The sequence below is a fragment of the Agelaius tricolor genome, unplaced genomic scaffold (genome assembly GCF_023055355.1).
Source record: "Agelaius tricolor isolate 1412-34295 unplaced genomic scaffold, bAgeTri1.0.p SCAF_4, whole genome shotgun sequence".
Taxonomy (NCBI): Eukaryota; Metazoa; Chordata; class Aves; order Passeriformes; family Icteridae; genus Agelaius; species Agelaius tricolor.
Genome location: NW_027269264.1, coordinates 37868831 through 37891673, shown reverse-complemented (window position 1 = coordinate 37891673; position 22843 = coordinate 37868831). Strand labels below are relative to the sequence as shown.

At 36.1% G+C, this 22843-nt stretch overlaps 1 protein-coding gene across 3 annotated transcripts in view; it reads left to right on the top strand.

Moving 5' to 3' along the window:
- The window catches only part of RNF180 (ring finger protein 180), a 71406-nt gene extending 53081 nt beyond the window's left edge, over positions 1-18325 (top strand). For 2 of the 3 annotated variants that reach the window (XM_071425346.1, XM_071425343.1), the window contains exon 7: positions 15170-18325. In XM_071425346.1, coding sequence (XP_071281447.1) covers positions 15170-15372 — 203 coding nt within the window. In that variant the 3' untranslated portion in view covers positions 15373-18325. The remainder of the gene's footprint in view (positions 1-15169) is intronic. The other variant, XM_071425345.1, reaches the window with a different exon arrangement.
- Positions 18326-22843: the final 4518 nt, after the last annotated feature.

The following is a 22843-nucleotide window of genomic DNA, read 5'->3' as shown; positions in this document are numbered from 1 at the left end:
TATTTACTTTCTCTAACAGGAGTTAATACAGTATGAGTGTTAATGCTGGGCTTATTGGTTTATTTTAATATATGTTATGCATGTGACATAGTTCCTTTATGTTTTGTGGTCTTATACAAATTATGCCTTTCATAAATATCTTTCACAATGCTAAGCATTGTACAAAGCATAAATAAGTAGAAATAAAAGAAAGATCTGGAGACATCATAAAGTTTCAGTATTGTGCCACCTGAAAATTTGCCAAAGGTAATTTTGAGTGCTGGAATTATGTGTCTCCAAAGTATAGCCTAAAAGTCCCGCACTAAATGGAAACATGGTTAAATCTAGTTAATGAGACACGCAAACCACAAAGCTGTCTGAAACTTTGTCCTTGCATTTCTCAATAAGAGGATTGCTGCCTTGTCTCTCTTCTGACTTTTTATTTCAATAAAAACTAATGCAGGTTGTGTGCTTTCAAAATGCAAATATATTGTATTTTCTTCCTGGACTATGTATTTGGGCTTATATCTAAATTGTGCTTGGCAACACCTAAAGTTCTATATTTGGTTTCCATAATTGGTTTTGTTCACTGCCTCAGGACACTGCTCAAACTTAACAGGCATAAAATGCTGAGAATAGTGGGACAAAAGTCTTCTGACACCATATTAGATTCCATTGCAAAGGGAAACCCTGATACCACTGAGATCTGAAGGGATAAAGAGGGCACTTAGATTAATTTTCTTTTAATTAAGAACCTAATAGCCTAATAAGATGTTATAATTTCAGAAGTCAAATATAAAGAATGGGAAGAGGAATAGGGTGGATACATGAGTAGAGTGACTGGAGTGAAAAGGGATGTCATTACAGTGCTTAGAAAGCAACGAAATCCTGCAAATTTGAACATGAAAATAACCACCTCTATATAAGAGTGCACTGTCAAATACTGCAGTACAATAACTGCATTGGCAAAGAAGAAATTCTGTATCCGTGTTAGAAATGCTTATGCTCTTTCACTTTCATATCCAGCAGGTCCAGTGTTCATGGAGTATCTGGAAGCTCTTTTCATATTTTTCTAGCTTTCATTGTGACAAAACCTCTTCCACAATATCATTTTAATACCAGAGATGTGAAAATAGTATACCTTAGCCAGTAAATCACTCATTAGATATGCTAGATAAAATCAGACCTCAGAACTAGATTGGGACATGAGGAGACAAAAATTACTGTTAGGAAGTTTAGATGATATACAAAATTTATCAGGTTAACTAATTTTGACTTAATGAACATTGCAGGACTGCTAGATAAAATCAAGCACTTCTTTTTCCTTACTTTTTTTCCTGAACTTATTCACTTAGCCAAATATATTTGCTCATCTACATGTGAGACTTCTTTCATATGAGATTTTCCATAGGGAATGTAGAATTATCTTTAATAATACAAACAACCATAACTTTTCAGTTCTTATACAAAAAGAAAGAAACCTCAGCAATGCGGCACTTTTGGGCTTTACACTGATGAAAATTTCTCCAGATTAGATTGCCCTTGTAATGCTCTGTATTTTTTTCCAATCAGATAATCAACAGAATTCCCACTTGTTTCATAAACGTTGCTTATGGTATTGCTGTCTATATGGTGTTTGGTCAAGGATAAGTTAATGGGGAAATGGAAATGCCGTTCACAAAGGAAAGCAATTCTTCTTTTCCCATTCAGATTTTTAATACATGGAAAAGTTAACAAACTAATTTTAAATATTTCCCTAAAATATCTTTGGTTTCATATGAGATAAACAAAGATATTATATTAGTTATTCTTTTGAGTACTGACAACTTTAAAAAATTGCAATTTCACGATAGAAATAACAATTAATCGTTTTCTTAAATAGATTTTATAACAGATAAATAGTGTAGTTTGAACAGAAAAGTTAAATAGCAAACACACTCAATTGGATCTTATTATCATATATCATAATTGAATAACTTAAGTGTGGCCTTTGTATGCCATTAAAGTGGAATTGCATTCTGTAAGAGCGGTACAGTCACAGGAAGTTCACCAACTAAGGGTAGGTCCCCAACAGTAATTTGATACAGAAATGTGAGCTAAAATAAGAGATTAGAATAATTTAAATTGCAAATATGATACTTAATTTGACATTGACTTCGGTGTAATCGAGTGCAGAAATTACAAATGACTGAGACATTTAGTACACTGTCCTAAAAGTATTAGTTCTAAAGCTTTTGCATAAATCTGAGATAGAAATACATTGCAGAGATAAAGGATAAAGTAGTCAGGATAATGATGATTGCATTGCAGATAGATGCTGGCTGCCTGCATGTAGAGTAAGGTTGTAGAGATGGCTCAAGAAAAGTAGAAGTAGATGCTCAGAAGAGCAGAAGGGGATTATGGAACCTCTGAGTTACAGCCTTTGGTTACTATTTGGAATCATAATTATTCCTTGGCTAATAGGAATCTCCTCCATCTGTTAATGTTGCTGATGTTTTTATCTAAAACTCGGCAATTAAATTGAAAGTCTAGTTAAAAATAGAATGTTTGTTTCTATCTTTTCAAATGTTTAATCTAGAAAACATTCCTCTAGTGTTGTATACGATGAAATCTGTGCAGATTCTTTCCTGATCTCATCTCTTTAGGTACTTAATAAAAATATTGACTTCTGCATCAGGATTGCAATAGAGTGTTTTCCAAGCCTACTAAAACCTGGTAGAAATTACCATCATTTCAGTAGGTCACATCTGCTATGACCTTTTATGTAATCATTCTCTAAGAAAATGGTGAACCATTTCCTTTAGAGAAAGCTTTTAATAATGCCAGTTGGTACATTTCTTTGTATCTCTGTCTTTAAAATAGGGGTACAATACTAAAATTTACTTTCTTCATTCAAGATTCTTCTTATCGTGATTTCAGTTTGGTGGGTAACAAAGGCAGGATGCTGGAAACAAAAAAATGTACAAGTTTTAAGTTAAATCTTCCTTGTATAAATAACCAAATAAAGTGATACTGGTTTTCAAGTTCAGATAACTGTGATCTACTGAGAAGAAACAAGACAGGTGTTACTGAAAATAGAAGGTGCAGCGTTTAATTTTAGCTATAAAGAGTAATGCTGGCAGAAGGCTCCCAGAATAATCCTTATTTTGGACTATTCTTCTCAATTTCTTCTATTCCATCCCATCAGGGTCACCCAGAGCACATGACTCAGGAACTCATCCAACTGGGTTTTGAATATCTTTGGAGAGGGAGGCTATACAACCTCCCTGGGCAGCCTGTTTCAGTGTTCTGCCACCTTCAACACAAAGTTCTTCCTCATGTTGAGGTGGAACTTCTTGTGTTTTAGTTCATGGCCATTGCTCTTTTCCCAGTCTCTGGAAACCACTGAACAGCCGGGCATCATCCTCTTGACACCCACTTTTGGGATATTTATATATGTTACTGATCTTCCCTCTCAGCCTTCTCCTCTCTAGACTAAATGGGCCCAGCTCTCTCAGCCTCTCTTCACAAAATTCTTCAGTAGAGCTTGTCAAATCACAAAAGTTAATTTGCACGCATCTATTTGTCACAAAATGCATTTGTGATCTGCAGTCTTCACATAGAGTGAATTTTCTGCCCAAAAAAGACACACTTCACTGGGAAGTGTTGTCTCAGTATCTGCTAGGCTTATAGTACACTAATACAGAAAAGACAAGAATCCGAACCTGCTGGTTGAGTGTCTTAGCTCAGCTCCACCGATGGCCACTTTGTCATTTTACTGATTTTTCAGCACTTGGGCCCTAACTCTTGCACCCATTTTCCTTGCCCACAAGTTCTGTCAGCTCCTGCTGGTAAAAAATACAAGACTGATTTCTTGATTCCAGAGTCCCCCTTGGGTCCCATGGAGCAGCTATGCTCTAAATAGCCTTTATTCTTCTCCTTCTGCATCTTGCCAAGTAGAAGTCAATCTGAAAGGAAAAGAAAATGGAAGGGAAGGTTTAAAATAAAAAGGTCTTTGCTACAGAGAAGTCTTAAGCTTCAGCTTCAGGGCTGCCACTTCCTTCCCTGTTACTTTGCCAACAGTGTTAGAACTAAATATTGTGTATCAATAGCCTTGTTTATATTTTAAGCTGTTTTGCAGAGGCTGTTCTTTAGGGACTCCTTCAGAGCCACATTCTCATTGAAAAGGACGTTCCAGTCCTAAAGACTGCCTCCAGCACTAGCCTGTGTAGGAGAGTAATTTACTACTCAGAAATTATGGTTGCTGTTTTGTCTCTATTGGTTCATCAATGCACTGGAGGGAATCAAATTCTATCTAGTATGTATGTGTCATCAGGATTGCTTATTTCCATTTAACTGTGGTACTGTAAGACTGGTGTGGCAGGAATATTGGTAGCTGTAATTATGCAACACCAAGGGTTGTGCTAGAATGGCCATGGCAAAAAGGTATAGTGTAACCTTTCCCCATTTGACATGTCCCTGAATGGATGTTAGATTGGCATCTTTAGTTCTGCTTAGGCAGCCAAGTGTTCATGCTGGTCGGTGAGACAAACTAAGAACATCTTGGACCTACTTTGGAGCCATGGCCCACAGTTCTACCAGAGACACCCAACTTAACTTGTAAGGGAGTTAAAGGTATCAGGGTTTTGACTCTGCAGCTTACAATTCCTAAAAACTCTTAAGGTCTTTTTCTAAAGATGCTTGATAAAATATAGCTGTGTTCAGGATAAGAGGGAAAGTCCTTTGAAGCATTAATAGCCAGTTAAAAGATACCAAACAAAGAATACAAATATATGATTAATTTTTCTCACTGAAGAGATATCATATGGGTCCTGTATGGGTCTAAATTACAGCTTGTATTATCCAGCGTATTTTTTACAAGACATGAAGATGTAAGATTTGCTTACAGTATGAAATATTTGGGATAATAAAAATTAAAACCAAGTGCAATCAGTGGCAGGAGATTGTCTTGGAACCTAGTGTTCTTCAGCAATGTTTACATTGTTTTCTTTTCATCACAAAACAAGGTAGTTAGCAGGAAGGGTACAGAAAAGATAAAAGAGAAAGTCAGTTTTAAATTGTTTCCTGATGAGTATTATGTAAATGGACTAGAATACTTCACACAAAGAAATAGATTACTAAAAGAGGGGGGATGATTGCGGTAATTAAGATCACGAAAGGCATGACAGAAGTGTATGTCTGCTGCTGTTATTCACTGTCTCATAATAAAAGAACTAGAACTCTGCAAAAGAACTAAGAGACATTAAATAAAATTATCATTACCCCAAAGCATGGATTCAAATAAAGTCAGATTCTTGTTCCTGTTAAACTCAAAGGTACCACATTTGTCTGCAGAGATCATGGAAATGCAGTCCCTGGGACTGAGAGGGAAAAATGTTGCAATATGCTTGCCTTGTTCTTACTTTTTTTCAATCCTGACCAATTCCTCATAGTCTGACTTGTCAGGGAAAGAACGATAGGGTAGGAAGACCTTTAGACTATTCAGTATGCCTGTTTTATAAGATGTTCTGCAGTTTGATAAAATAGTGTCTTTCATTATGATTTTATTTAAGCCATCATAAAAGGGTTTTATTTTATTTATTTATTAAATAAGATTACATAAATATTTACTATTTGCTCTCTAGAGACAACTGAAAACAATACATAATCTTAGTTTAACCACATTGGGTAAACTTTGAATAATTAATTTTTTTAAGTGGTAGTCTTTCATTACAGAATTTGTTTAGAGCATAAAATATCTCTTGATTTTAATATTTATGTTTTGTGTAAAGTTCTGCTGTGATTAGTTCAGGTTCAGATTGGTCTCTGTGAACAAGTGAAAGCAAAGATGCCTTTTTTCTTCACCAATGACAGGAAATAACAAGTATTTTTTATGTGTTTTAGTGGAAGTGGAGAATAATCCTTGGCAGCTACGCCAAGAAGAATAGAGAATAGGGAAAAAATTATTATATTATATTCTTAATTAGCTGTTAGCTCTACTATTACTGTTAGCTATAGCAGCTATAGCTGTTAACTATTATGTTTAATAAATTTTATGTTGTGCATTCTTCCCCAGCGCTGAAATGCACGGCCTAGAGACCAGTTTGTACTCACATAACCACTAAAGAGTTTCAACTCTGCTAGTGTAAATACATCTTAAATTAAAAGTTAAGTTTGCCTGGTGTTCAGTTTGTTTATTTGATACCTCACAGAAACTCTGTTTGCTATAAAAATAATAAATTTTGGTTGATAATAGATGGTAGATGTATTAGTTGGCTTCATCTCTGTCAATGAGTGGATAGGGAAGAAAGAAGGACAACCACATACAGTGTTTTTCCTGCCCAATATGCTGTGATTACTACTTCATACACCTGTACCAGTGACAGATAACTCTGTACCCATTCCAAAGCTGTACATAAGCAAAAATTCACTTTGATCCTGGACCATTTATTGGACAGAAACTTGACAATATTTTTGGAAGAATGTGGTGCTTGCACAGCATAATTATAAAAAGATAGGCAACATTTTTTAGGCAATACAGAGTCATGGAGACCCTTTAAAGTGAAAACAAAAGCTGACACTTTGATTTGGTGAAGGACAAAAGAAGAACCATGAAAGCACTCAAGGTTATGACTGAGAATAATAAACATGAAAAGGTGATAATATTTTAATTAGTCCAGAGCCAGACTAGCCATACCTTCTTAAAGAAGCCAGAGATTTGCAAACAACAGAGCAAATTCAGGAGCTTTGGTGCATATACTTACTGAGTAGATAAAGTTGAATGTTTGAAATTGCATCAGAAAAAATCAGAGGTAAAAACCATTACACAACTAAACAAGGATTAAAGGAAGGAATTTTTAACAGTTCATAAGCATTTTCTTTTTATTTCAAATTACTTCTTTCCAGTTAACTTTTTAATAAATCTGCTTTGGGAAAATTTATTTTTGATTTTATGTTGAACAACTATGAAGGCTTTTTAGACAGCTCATTCTGTGAAGTCTTGGCTAACTTCCTAAAAACTGGTTAAGTACTGTCAGCATCAGAAAAGTTTCAGTTCAGAAAAACTGTGCCAGCTTTCTAAAGATACAATCTTGTACTTTGGATTTTTTCATTATCTGGAGGAACATTTCTTTTATTTTCTCAGATGGGAAATAAAAATTTTGAGCATTGACAATAGCTAAAGCTGAACATGCCTTTTTTAACGACAGATGCATGGGTCCAAGAAAGGTAATTCACCAGTTTCTGTAGAGAAACTACGGGACTCGTGTTGCCAGATTTGCAAATGAACTGAATGTTTTGTGTAAATGCACAGAGACATGTCTTACAGAGGGGTGTGGTGAGGCATGCCTATTACGGGTATTCCTTCTGATCTCTGCCATCACACTGGCCCTGTCTTAGGAGAAGTAGGGACAATTCATTAATTTATTTTAAAGAAAGTATTTGCATTACTATTATCTACTGTTATCACTGACACTGGCTTAAAACATTGAAGCCTTAAGCACTGAAAGGGTTTTAACAGTAGTTACAAAACTCTGCAAAGTTTTTCTTAAATCATCATTAGTATTAAATATTATGTTCTGAAAAAATACAGCAATCATGCAGGTTACAAAATAAGAATCTAGAGAGAGTTAAGCATCATGCCAAGTAGCATTCACATCAAAGACAAGAAACAATATGACATATTTTTTAAATGCTATTCTATACTTATTCAGTCATCTCTTATTATATAATAAGTCTACCTATCAATATCGATAGTGTTTGCCTCTCTATATATTGTGAGGTAGCAGTCTGTACAAATAGAGCCTAAAGGGATGTGAGTACTTAGTGAGGGAAGAATGAAGCTAGAGGTAGCCAATGCCATTACAGCAATATGACACAAACAGGGGAAGGCTTTTGTGATGATAACTTAGCAAGAGTTGCTGGCAGCTGAAATACAGTATTTGGTCATCTGGGAAGATGACAAATACAGCACGATGTACAGAAACGTTCAGTGGTAAAATGTAGGAACAGCAGGAGAGAGATGAATGATGTTGATGATGAGTAAGAGATTAGATAGAACGGAAGAGAAGCAGAAAGTAGATTAAAAATAAGATGAAATCTCATTGATTTAGAATATTCAGAATACTTTTTAAAATTATTTTTCATATAGATTATTGATGCACATACCGCAGAAGCAGAAGCGACCTCAAGTTGCTGTTTGAAATTCCCTGGTTTTTGTTGTCTGCATGGTCACGGTAAAGAGAGAAATTGTCCACAAGTTAAATTCACGGTTAAGATACAATTTATTTACAAGCAAATGTGAGCAAAAGTCATTACAACTCCCCCTCCTGAAGGCAAATGTATGAAAATTACCATAACTGTAATTTGTATGTCATCAATATACATGTACAAGTCTTACCTTTTTAAAATCAAAGTAAGACATTTTATGGTCTAGAATGTATGCAACCTATGCATTTAGATCTCTATGACATGCATGAGACCATGCAGCTTCATTCCTTGATATCAGTCCTTGGCTGTTACATAATATTCTGACTGTTTGGTATTTTTGTGTTATGATTTGGGGGAAGAAAGAAAAAGCAAACAGGTAATCCACCTAGTTACTTAAAAAAAACAGGGATCTGCTTGCTGACTATCTTCCAAAATTCCTTCAAGTCTCCCAAAGTCAAGTGACTTTTACACAGAGATATGTGAATTAATTACTCCCATTTTAGTACGTATCCTAGCAATTGAACTAGCCAAGTGGCTTCTATTTGTGAGTATTGATAATTATAGAATAATCACAGATGATTATGTTTTCTGTGATAATAATCACAGGCTGAGCATGTTTTCTAAGGTCATCATGCCCTCCCACAGTCCTCTCGTTTCTTGATTCCGTTATTTTCAGGAAAATAAACAGCCCAAGACAGAAATTATGAGTTCTATTTTTTCTTTGAATTTCTGAGAGGGACTGGACACAGTAGCTATTGAATAATTTTCATAAAATTGGTAAATATATTTCTTATTTAATAAAGAGTGAGATATTTAGTTATGCAGAATAGCCTATGTAAAATGTGTATGCATGCATTTAATGTGACTTTATGGCTTTTGGCATTAATTTTCAAACTCACTCATTTTCTCACAATCTGCTTATTTTTCACAATATACAAGCTAACTTAATATGGGTTCATATTTTAATTTGTAAAAGCTGAATTATTTATCTATAAAATAGCAAGAGGTAACTGTCTTCAGACTTTTTATTTCTTTATTTGCTTAGTATTCTGAACATCATTGCTAACTGGTAAAGTGGTGCTATATTTTATTCTTAGAATTCAAACTAATAGTAGGAATGTGCGAAAAACTTCACTTTTAAATAATTCTCACTGAAATCTGACAAGCTGTATTTGAATGGAAGAAGATCTTATATTTATTTCCACTCTAGAGTAAAACCATCAAATTTGTCAAGTGAAAATAATTTTAATTGCGATGGAATGCAATTTACAGTATTTCACAGAGGAAAAAGTCCAAATTATAAGTTGTCACTCTGTCCTAAAGGCCTGAGAGATGTTAATTTAAGGGATTGACCATAAATGATCCAAAGAAATGCCAAATTTAAGTATGGCTTTTATGTGTTGATTTGTAATTAATAACCTTAAATTCTACATTTATTTTGTTTACACACCTCTGAAGAAAAACTCTGAGATTAGCTACCAAAAAAATTGAACTTATAATTTTGAAAATTATATGGGAAGTTAGAGCTGTATGAAATAAATATTTTATTTTTAAGAACTGTTATTGCCGTTGGAACCTCTATTAATTGTTTTGGTTGGGGTTTTTTATCCTTTTAATTTTGTATATTTCTGGTTCATTTTGTTATATTCTCTTCTCAGATCCACAAAGGATTTATAAAGTTTTAAGAGAGGGGAGATTATTCTTAGATATAAATCCCAATAGTTTTGCTAATACCAGACAGCAAGAAGCATTGTTTGGCTGGTGCTTGATTCTGTAGGACTGACGTTTTTGCAAGCCTTTTGTTTTGACAAATGATATGTACATCAGTGACACTTCCACATTTTGGGATTTCTACATAGTTTTGTCTGTAGCATGTTGTTCTTCTTTTCATGTTAAATGCCTTACAAAAGTCACAAAGCAGACGTGTAGCTGTAGCAGTGGTTCCCAGCTCTGCCTTATGGAAAGGAGTGTCCCTTATGGAATCAAGTCTTGTGTCCCATATGAAAGGCTTCAGGACATTTTCAGATTTTCACAGTAACTGATTGCTTATGTAGACTCTTTCAGATAGGGGTCTTTGACACCTTTAAAAAGCAGTTTCTGTGTGTTTCTCATTAAATTGCTGCGTGCAACTAATTTATTAATGTGCAGAGGCCATCAGTATCATATGCACAGTGAGTTCAATAAATCACATTTTAAGCATGCACAAATTACTGCTTAAACACAATTTACCTGTCTGAGACTGCAATAGAATTTAACACTTAAACCAAAAGCCCAGAAAAAGTCTATAACTGGTAAGACAGACAACATAGTGAAAGTAAAAATGGTTTCAGGAAAGGAAAGTACATTTTTACGCCTTAAGTACATTTTACATCCAGGTTTTCTAGAGCCCAACAGCTGTCAGAAAGTAGGACTTGGATTTTGGGGATGGAAAAGAAAAGGGGAGATGTTTAACTTACTATCTTGTAAGTTTAGTCATGGGTATAAGGTGCTGGCAGCCAGCAAGAGACCACAGATAATATCAGAAGGGCAAGAGGAGTGAAATGTGCAAGGAAAGCAGAGAGAAAGTGCGAGGAAGGTAAGAGCAGGATAGTGAGGGAGGTTTAGAAAGATGATTTTGCTGTGGAAAAGGCCTTGGAAGATGACAGTAGAAGTTTTAACATAGGAAAGCTGAAGGTTCTGGTATGCATCCTGGAGAAAGAAAAGTTTGTAATTTGATATGTTTCTCTCTAGATAAAAAGACTTCTGAGACAACAGGTGTGTGGAGCTGAAATACTGAGGCAAGAGGGTGGTGAGGTTCAAGCTTTTCATGCAGAAGAAGTAGACCTCTGGATCTGAGAAGGATGGTGGTTTCATTAAATGGCCTTAGTTTGGGGAAGGAACTGGATATTTTGGGAACTTGAGTCTCAGTGGAGAGCTTGAGATTAAAAGTTTGGGGCATGAAATGAGAAGTTAATGGGACATGCTTGCAGTCATTCACACAGAATAAGTGCTGCTCTCTCATAAACCTTTCCAGCAATATATGATTTTTCTTTCTTGGAAATACAAATCTCACAGCTCATCTTAACTAGCAAATCTCGCAATTTAGCTATTATGTTAGCATAATCAGAATATAATGCCTCTGATGTGCGTATGGGAGAAAACTGGCATTTATGCAAGAAGTTTGGGATGATACCTTGTTTGTCAAAGCATGAAAGCAACATAAAAACGCCTGTATACTTGAAAAATTATAGAATACTTGGAAATTTTGTTCTTTTCCTCCATGCTGTCATCAAGTCTGCAGGTGACAACAAATTGGTAGACTCAGTGATGGGGCTGCTATTCAGAAAGGACAAGAAGTTGGAGAAATGCAGGTGCTGCATCAGACAAAGACCCTTTTGCCAGGCGCCTAAAAAAGAAAAACAGACCCAAGTAGGAGATGGGAAGTACAGTGTAAAAGAGCACGTAGCAAGTCAAACTGAGACCTTGTCAGAATGACACAGTGGTCTGTGTAAAGTGATACATATACTGCTGGTAAAATTTATAGTGATATTAAATTATTCACTTCACTAATGATAGTAAATATGAACTTGACAACTAATAGTTGTCAAGTTTTGATCTGTGACCTAGAGATAGCAACAGAACACATTTTCATCAGGCCTGCAGAGAACAGCAAAGTTAAGGACAGATTGATAGACTCAGCACAGGGCTACCATTCAGAGATACATTGACAAGCTGTAAAAATGTTTGGGAAGGACTCTGAAATTCAAAAAGACAAATGCTGAGACCGGCACCTGGGAAGGAAGAGCCCTTGGCAATGAGACAGGTTGTGCACTGAAAGCCTGAGGACAGATCTCTGGAAAGAGCCTGGGCATCCTGGTGGAGAGCAAGCTGTGGTTGAGCTGGAAGTATGCCCTGGCAGTGAAGAAAGCCAGCAGCATCCTGGCTGTACGATGATTTTCATACATCCAGTATGATGTATGAAAACCTGTAGATGAAGCTTGTATCCCCTACTGCTCAAGACACCACATCTAAAATCCTGCAGTTTTGCCTTCCTTCCTTGTACAGGGAAGACAGCAGTAGACTGGAGCAGGTTTAGCAGAGCGACCCAGGTTTAGCTGGGATGCTCAGAGGCCTGGAGAACCTGACCTGGAAGGAGAGGCTGAAAGAACTGGCTTCTTCAGAAAGGAAAGGGTACGCTTTCAGGAGGATCTCCAGTCAGCCTTATCATACCTATAAGGACAGACCACCTGTTCACAGTGGTGTGTGGCAAGAGGATGAGCATTAAGGCATATGAAAAGTTCAGATTGCAAGTAAAACCCTTTCACTATGAGGACAGTCAGGTGTACACAGAGGCATTAGTCATCTCCATAATGCATAATATTCACTGTAGTGTGCTGTAAATCAGCTATTGCCATTTAAAAAAAGACATTTGGATAGTACTGGGATTAATTTTTTGAAAACATTTCATGCACAGCCACAGTAAAAAGGTAAGCAGGAATAATAACAAAATGTTTTGTCATTGTCTGGATTTGTGGTGATCCCACAACTCAAATTTTGCACATAATTTTAGATTACATCTCAGAGAAAAATAAAGGAGGGTGGAATAATGTGGAAAGGATAGTCTGAAGTTTTGAAGCTTTTTCCATACAAAGGAAATTCACAAGTTCTTTTGTTTGGAAAGCATATTAAAGAAAACAGATACTAGAGATCTGTAAAATTATGAATGGCATAAAGATGTTGTAGGAAAGATTATTCCCCGTCTCTCACAGGCATTCTTGCATTAGCAATTATATCAGCTATAATAGAGCAAAAAAATTGATGCTGTGAGGTCAGATGTCCACATTTGCATGTGAGGCAACTTGCAGTCCCAAGGGCTAAATGCCCATTAGTGGTTGAAGCATATTACTGGAACACTTCTGAGCTCTTAGAGCTCATCTTCTGTTTCTAGTTTTACCTGAAAGGAAAACAATTTATTTACTCCAAAACTGCTCCACCAAGGGACATAAAGTGCAGTAAATGGAGTCAGTGTGAGATCTGGTTCACAAGCATGCAGAGACACATGCAATGCTGTTTTAACACATTGTTCTGGAAAAAACTTCCAAAGATCTAGCTCACCAAGCTGCCAGGTGCTGCAAGGGCACATATGGGAAGGTCTCAGTCTGTACTTGCATTTTTTCTCACAGTCTTTCAATAGCTCTTCTCATCCATGCAGAAAGAAGAGGCTGTGCCAAAATTATGTACTTTGGTATATCTGATAACCTTAGAACACTTGTTCATACATAATTTAATTTTACATGAGCACTTTTAATGTAAATGGTTATTGTAGCTTGCATATTATTCATTTAGGAACATTTTTAGAGTAAAATTTTCTATCTGGTACCTTTTATTTTTGAGTTTAAAAAAAGTAGGTCAATTTATAAAATTGGGAGGATATTTTAATTTTTTTGTAGTTTTATTTTGTGCTTTGCTAGTACTTCATCAGAAGGTTGCAAAGTGCGACAAATGTGCCTACTGATGCTTACTGAAAACCTTTTTGGTTTGCACACTTTGGTGCATATAAAAGCGTGATTTGCACACAACATTGTTTTTGTTATCTAGTAACAGGTTCCCACTAACAGTCTGCCAGATTCTGCCAGCACTGTGCATGCATATTCATGTGATTTCAGTAGAAGTTCTTGTTCAGAGTATAGCAACACAGGCATATGCAAGAAAGTTAAATAAAATATACTTTTGCACAAATACATGCCCATGCATTAATTATTTGGGGACTATATTAGGGATTGAAATCATGTATGATAGGATTTTTTTTAAGAAGTAGAAAAATACATTAAAAGGTGTTTGGTGCTCCCTCAGGTCTTCTGTTTCATAATTCAAACCCCTACTCTATGTTGCTGTTCAGTTTTTGAGGAGCTCTATAGCTCTCAGCTTTTATCTGCACATGGTTAAGAAATGTGGTTTACACTCTAGCTGGAAATACAAAAGGTATTTTTCTGTCAGAAATTCTTAAAGAATACAGAATGCATCATAAAAATTTCTCATTACATGAAAACAGAGGAAAAATCCAGAGTACAACTGTCCTTTATCAGAATTGGGCAGATTTTCTGCCTTTGCACCACAGCTCCCAGGCTCTTTTTTGTGCCACAGTCTACTGTTTGACACAGCTGCACAGACTCTTCTCCAAACTCATGTCTTGACACAGGGAAGAGGTCTGCTTCCACAGTACCTCACTTGCTACATGGAGAAGTCTGGCGGACAATGACGAGGACCCCACACTCAGGCCATCTTGGAGACACAGGATTTTTACTTCCACTTGACTTGTTTGCATCTGCCTATATATTTTTAAGGTGTTATCAGCGTACAAACAATGATTTAAAAGTTGAATTTTCACCTGGTATGCATTATATTAAACATAATGAACATTATATTTAAGCAAGCACAATTCATTTAGAAGATTTATTTATTTTAATTTATCTTTGAAAAATAATCTCAGACTCTAGTAAAAAGGAATTCAAATGTGTATCAGCTGTTGAACTATGTATGTACAGATCTGGATATTTTTGATTACTGAAGAATTCAGATGAGTAGAACCCATCTTAGGGAACCCATTTTAACCAATTACTGAAGAGATTGATTACAGTATATGGAGCCTTTCACTTCTAGATCACTGAGTCCAACTCTGTGAAAGAAGGCACCAAAAGAGAGGTGTTGATAAATCTGGAAACTTAAGCAGATATTATTACTTTATTATGGTAGAGAATTCCATATCCAAACAAACAAACATATTATTTTCTAGACATGGAACACAGAGCTACTTTTTAAGGAACACAGTGTTACTTTTTAAATCCTTCAAAATCAATTCCAAAGATAGCTTCTTGTCCAACAAAGTGATGAAACTTAGCAGTGAGGTGTGAGATTTCCTGCTTCTGTTTGTCTTTTTGATAACTGGAGGAAGGAGTGTTAACTTTTTTTGCTAGTCAATCTGGTTCCTTTTAAAAAGATTTTTAACTCCTTGTCTGTTTTTCAGCAGGTTTTCGAAGGCGCTCAAATACTGTGACCAGGAGGCATTTCCCACATGCTGCTCACAGGATGGACTTCATGGACTTCGAGGATGATAGCCGTGGATGGCGGTTTGATATGGACTTGGTGATCATCTACATTTATTCAATCAACTGGATAATAGGATTTGTTGTTTTCTGTTTCCTTTGTTATTTCTTTTTCCCTCTTTAGGCTGTAGAAATAACAGTTAAGGAAAATGAGAGTCATGTGAACAGAAAAATTGTGAATAGAAAAATATTGAAAAAAGGTTAAAATGTTTGATATTGCATTTTTATCATTCAGAATTGGAATAGACTGCGTCAAGCATGCTGTGAAGCTGTTCGTTACTTCTCCTATATGTGACAAAGTGCTTGAGTTTGGTTACAAATGTAATGTGAAATCCACATCATACTTCATTCAGTGGGAGTTTTGCCTTTGGGAAATTTTGATGGGAAAAGAATTTACCCCTAATTTATAAGATGATTACTCTGTAGAAGTACTCCCAGTTTTTAGGGAGGTCTGTGTACTACAAAAGAATGTAATCTATAGAGTCATTTAGGGGTTTGACTCTGTGTTGACACACTTCACTCACTCATTGGTGCTTCAATTCCTCATACATAAAAGCAATAAACATGCTTACCATTTTTACTCAGATCTTTTGGGAGCAGGAGAAGTGCTGTACATACATTGCATAGACATTCATCAGAGCTATTTCAGTGCCATGATCCAAATCCTGGAAAATTTTGACAACTTATAGACCTGTCAGCATTCCACTGTGATATTTTGAGCCTATTAACCAAAAAGAAAAATTACACTGCAGTGTGCTGCCAGTTCATCTTTTCAGCAAATATTATTCAAAAGGAATCAACTAACAACCACAAGTTCTGCACAATAACAGGACCATTTTTGTGCAGATTCCCAGTGTAGCACCATACCTTTTTTACCCATTCAGATGAGTGTGTTTGGACCCTGCAAGACTAATGGAGGGCAAGGAGCAGGCCTTTTGGCTATGATGCTGTGAAACACTGACCCAAATAAATACTGGAGACAAAAGCATTCTCCAGTATAAGAAATCAGTATCATTATTAAATTGCTGTAAAAATTGAGGATACTTTTAAATGTGGGTTCTCCAGGACTTTATGTCTCATGGGACATGACATAAGAGGGCACAGTATTTATTTGCACCTTTCTTGTGAAACTATTCTAAAGCACTTTATAGTTACTCTAAATACAAATTGATGAGTTACAGTACCAAACTGCAGCCAGTTCAACAATAATTCCAGATTTACTATTTACACAGTATTTTCAAGTGGAAGAGCATCTATTAAATTATAGTACAAGATACTAGAAATGAATGTGGGAATCAGGTTCTGAAGAATGGCACACAGTAGTTTAGGGCTTCACTTTTCAGGGAGGTACAAGGAAGTTTTTATTTCTAGTGGCATGACTCTTCAAAGTACACTGTACTTTCATCTAGAAAAGCATGTGAGTGTAGGTATATTGTCCTTCTAGTATCAGAATTTGTGTGGGAGACCTGTGGTTTTTCAGTAGGTGGTGTACTCCCCTGTTCTAGCAGAGAACAAGGAGAAATATGTTGTGGAAGGTGCCATCTGCCAAATGTGATGGAATGAAATCAGAGTTTTATTAAGAATGATCTTATATTCCTTTACTGGAGCAGCTCCAGCATGGTCAGCCTCTTACAGGCTATGAAGAGATCAGGAAAAGAAACTTTCACTTAATCTGAAAATCAGCAGTAAATCAACTACAAATATTTCATTTTCTAACAGGCTGCATAAAACAATCTTTTCAAAAACATATGAGTAGAATTAAAAATTACAATAACTACACTGATCAGACTAAATAATCTGTTATCTTTTTTAATATGTGCAAATTTAAAGAGATGTAAGAACTGAAATTCACTATCACCACATACTCGTGGCTTTGCCAAAAATACATTTTTGTAATAAGAATAATCCACATCCAGTTACTTTGTCTCTTCCTAAAAGTGACTAGCTCTATTATTAGTGACATTAAGCATAATGTTTTAAAAGCTTTAAGGCTGTAATAAAACATTTGGTGGAAGTATTTTAGAAACTAGGGGGTATAAGTCATAGGCTCCTGTTTGGCTACATGCAGATGTGTGGGTGTGTATGCTAAAATATTATCCACAAATTTAAACAGTTCTCTCATATATGCCAGGACTGCCATTCTAACAGCAATTTTTGTTTGCCTCTCTAAACTTCTGAAATTACAGTTCATATGTCAGAAAAGGGAGAGACAAACTCCCTGTTAAGACAAAATTGCTTCTACATTTTGATCTCAAAAAACCTAAAATAAAAAAATGTCATTAAAAATTACTTTAAGTGATATAGTCTAAAATTCTAGTAATAATATTATTTAAATTTTTTTAACCAGGATGTCTGGTAAAGCAATATCCTTCAGTAAATATTCAAAAATATATTAATACATAAGAAATGTAATATAGAAGCTAACTAGTTATATAAGAAAAAGTTACATCATTTTTAATAGCATGTTACCATGGCTTTATTTGAAAAAGGGTCACAAAGAAGAGTAAAAATACAATCTAATATTGGCTTCTTTTGTACATTTTCAACAAGAATTGATGACTGAGAGAGACATTTTTCTAAAGTTAGTAGGAATCACAATTTTGCAGGACATTTCTAATTGTTTAACTCTACCTTTCTTCAAGGCCTAAACTGTTTCTTGAGCAATATTGTTTTATTTTATATGGATTGTTATTAATTCTACAGGAAGATTATGCTTAAATTATCAAAAATGTACATTATGAAGACTACTCCAACTCTTTGGATCAATATGGATTGATATGGATCAATCCTCCATAAGAGGAAAACACCTAAGAAGCATAGAGTGGAGATGCACATTTTTTGTCATATATTGGGGTTTTTTGAGCTACATACTTTTGTAAAAAAGCAGAAACAGTTTAAAGGCTTAAATTTGGTTTTTCTTGAAGTCTGCTGTAAAATGCTGTCAATATCTCTTTGAGCAAGAGCAGGTCCTTTGTAGGCTATTTTCTGGTTAAATTGATCCTGATCAGCAAGCTTGTATTTATTAATTACCATAGTATTAAAATGTTTACAATAAAATTTGAGTTGTTTTTAATATTTTGCAGTCATTTCACTAGATTTTGCTTGGTGGAGCTATTTTCTTTCATTCATTGTCTTCTGTGGTATCCCTTTTGTTTCTGCTTGGGGAGCATCAAAGGTTTGCTGATTTTTTCACTACTGGGATTAACTTTTTTTTATATTAGCAGCCTTTTATTTGTTTCATTACTTTCCAGGCATCTTTTGTCAGAAATCATCCGGGGGCATGGTCTGGTTCTTAACATATTCTGATAATGAAGAATTCTCAGTACTGGTGCTGTTAGTCAAGACCATTTAGCTGTTGAAGACAGCAGAAATCCAGGACAAGACTTGGGTATCACTTTTACAGGAAAAGGACCTTCATGCCTACTCAGAAGTGTGTGAGTTTTTTGTCAACCAGTGGGTATGTTTGTAGCTCCCCTACCTGCCAAAGGTTCAGTCATCTTGCTTCTCTCATGAGACAATTCTAAAAAAAAATCCCAAAAATAGCTGCTCAGGGAGCAGCTGCTGTGAAGCACAACAGAGTCTTTCATGGCTTGTGCCTGCCTACAGAAGCTCAGATCCAAGTGAAGCTTTTCCCAGTATTCTGCATATACACCTCGTGTTTTTATCACATGTCAACTGCCTCACTTAGTGATACTGAGATGGAAAAGAAGGAAGAACCAGTGTGTTTTGTCATTTTTAGAGAAAATCATTGCTGATAACATGAAAGTCTGTGAGTAAGATTATCTATTGTAGCTATCATCTGACAAGTAACTGTCTTCAAGGTGTGTAGTGTTGCTTTTTGGATGTGTTTTCAGGATCTTTTGTTCTTTGCTATCCTGACAACATTATGAGATGCACACTCTCCTTGGGGAATTCTAGGTCACAGATGAACAGAAAAGAAAGATAGGACATCAAGACCATCTGCTGGTGTTCAGCCCCATACCCAGGCAGAGGCTGTGAGGAAAGATGCTTTGGATTGCTCTGCATATGGACCAAGAGCAATCCAAAGCTATCCTTAGAGATGCCTTTTATTTACCAGAAAGTTCTAAGGCAGACAGGACTAGTATAAGGACTTAAAGATCGCAGTTTTCCATCTCAAACACAGTTACCAAAAAAAAGACTTTTCCATGAAATAAGCACAGAATGGAGTGACAGAATGACCTAACTCCAAGCCTGCAAGATCTAGCTATCACATCCTGGGTAATCAGACAAAAATTCACACTGTGACAAAGTGTGTAAAGAATCTGCTGCTCGTATGCTTGCACTGGTCAAACAAAGATCCTGATCAGCAGGTTATGGGACAACTGGCATCTGCAACCAATGCCTCTGTGGATACCTGAAACCTGGGCTGTGAATTAAGACGCTATGAGGAATACATGAGACAAGATAAGATGTTGTCTGAGTGTTATCTCAGGCCTAGAGGGAAGTTAACAAAGCTGGGGAAGAAGAATGTATCAGTGATAATGGCTGAATCTATGGGCCACAAGGAAAGTCAGCTCACCTACTGTGCTGAAGCCAGCTCAGGCTGGGTAAAAGTTAATTCTGGCAGGCAGAGGTTGCAGCCACCAACTCTCAACCCAGAGGAAGACTGAGCATGGGACTAATTAGCATTAGAAGTGAGGGAATCCTTTAAGCATTAGAATAAGAGAACTATGTAACCAATGACTATTAGTTCCTTTGCTTACAAAAATGTATAAATAGTGAAAAGCTTTGAATGACCTCAGAACCCTACCACCAAGAACCCTGGGTTAAGAAGGACCAAAAGGACACTTCTGGATCCATGGGTGGTGACTATCTTCTGCTCTCTCTCGCTTTCTTCTCACTTGCTCTCTCCCTCTCCTTCTGCCTCTCATTTTATTGTTAAATAAAATCTGTTTGTTGTTAAATAAAGTCCATATGGTCCCATTTGCACCTTATTTCAGGCCAAGGCTTCTGTCAGTAATAGTATCCTTAACAAACTGTGAGGTGGATTTAAAACTGACTTGAAGAGCAAGCTCATAGTGCTGTGATTAGTGGCACAAAGTCTACCTGAAGGCAAGTAGCTAGTGGTATATCCCAGAGAACAAACCTGCATGCTATCCTGTTCATCATCTTCATTAGTGACCTGGATTCTGGGGCAGAGCACACCCTCAGCAAGCTGCAGAGGACAAAATAGGAAGAAGTGGATAGTACACCAGAGGGTTGTGCTGATGTCCAGTGGAACTTTGACTGGCTGGAGAAATGGACTGACCAGAACATCATGCTGTTCATCAAGAGCAGTCCTGCACCTGGGAAAAGCTCCCCCATGCCTCAATACATGCAGGAGGTAACCCAGCTGGAAAGCAGCTCTACACTCCCAGAAAACCTGGGAGTTCTGGTAGACTTCAAAATATGAGCCAGCAGTGCATCCTTGTGTCAAGAAGGCTAATGGTGTCACAGAAGATGGTCCTGCCACTCTGCTCAGCACTGGTGAGGCCATCTCTGGGGGACTCTGTCCAGTTCAGGGCTGCCCTGTACAATAGGAATACAGAGTTATTAGTGAGATGCCAGCAAAGAACCATGGAAATTATTAAGGGAATTAAGTCTCTCTCATATGAGTAATTCTGTGAAGTCATCACACAAGAATGGACTGGTTGAGGACTAGAATAAGTTAATTCCTCAATAAGGGGTAAATAAAACAGAAATGTCTGAAGAGAACATCATGTTTTCCCTTAAAACCAAAAAGCAGTACAATGCTAGAAAAATTTGGCCTACATTTTTGTCCCTTTCTGTACTTTTCTGTACATATCCATCTAGAATTAATTACAATTTTCTCTTCTTTCACTGTTATTTTGATTCAATACAACCAGTCTCTCTTTGGTAACCAGTTCAATCTTTAAAGAGTTATTTTTCTTTCTACTGATTGAAATCTGTGGTTATTGCAGTTCTCTGCAGTACTCAGAAAAGTACTAAGGAAAGAATCACAGAAGGTTTAGTTATATTATTTCAGTATTAGTAATCTTAGTGTCAGAAATTGATATGCCAACTTTATATCTAAACTTATTATTTAAATGTTCAAATGTAAAATCTAATTTTTTACAATAAGGGTTTGAATTCAAATTTCAAACAGTACCTCCTAATTTTGTTTGCCTCAATTTGTCATTCCCAATATGAGACCTTCCTGTTAAAGTGACCTGATGCAGAATAGAAGATCACATTTCTTCAAAATGGGTTCTTTAGGATTTCAAATGCTGGGATCTTAAGCCTTAAATAGGTGTGTTTAGGATGGATTTCAGCAGTGATCTGGATCCCAGCAGAATCAATGAGAGTCATCACTGTAGAATATACATATGAGAATATATATTCTCATATACACGTGCAGCTGGATTTGTGTCTTAACAAACTTTTTGTATTACTGTAAAACGTATTTTGATGGCATTTCTGGAGTTTTCAGAATTTCTCATGAAAGCAAGTTCAAATTTTATGTTTACTTGTATTTGATTATTCTATGACTGAAACTAAACTGAACTTCCAGAGTGTTAAATGTATTAGGATTTCTTTGTTGCTGTGATATAACCCTGGAAAAAAATACTTTCTATAATAGCTTAGTAAAATTACTTAGTTAAAAATAACTTAATCTATTTAATTTTATACCAGACATCTTCTTTGGTTGAAATATTTCTACATTTCTGATGAGGCACTAAAATGTAGACCTATTTGAAAGTACTTTCCACCATTACACTGTGGAAGTTTAATCATAAAATGTAATAATGTATAATTGAGGACATTCAACTTTTCACTTGATCATAATTTTTACAGGGTTTTTTTATTGTAAAAAAAAGTTCCTAAAAGAAGACCAAGGGTATGTATAAGCCCACATTTAGGTTTTACTAAAATTATTTTATTACAGACAAATCCTACATGACAAACTTCATCTCTGATGAATACTGCAGAAAATGTCCTGACTAAGCCGACAAATTTGATCAGAGGAACGCTTCTGGATAAGTCATCAGACTGACACTGGGGAAAAAAAAAATCTCAGTGCTTGCTTCTCAAGGAAAGACTCTCATCAGGGCAGAGTTATGTAGGAGACCAAATGGATTTCCTTGTCCTTTGAGTGCCATCCAGGGCACTCTCCAGTCTCCCCTGGCACTTTGGGGTCCTTAACTGAGCAGGTGTCCTATAACAAGTCCTCAGGAGCTATCCTGGGCATCTGACAGCACACACTGATTTTCCATTTCTGCTACATTAAAAGATTCCCCAATATTCCCAGGTTTCTTAAGGTATTTAGGTTCACCTATGACTGCTGGCATCTATCCAAAGAAGGCAAGATTATGTACTGTTATTTTTCATTGCTTTCTGTCCTCTGGAGCTGCTCTTCTATTTCAATCAGTTGGTTTTGCTAAGGCATGACATACCACTCTCCCAAAATTCTGAACTTATAACCAGGTGGGAATCTTAACCTGACTTATTCCACAGCCTTTAATGAAAGTTGTGGCATATATAAATGGAAGAAAAATATATATGCATGACAAAGAGGAACAAAACACCTTATTGTACTAGATATAAATAAAACCTCAGGATGTTTTCAAAGGAAC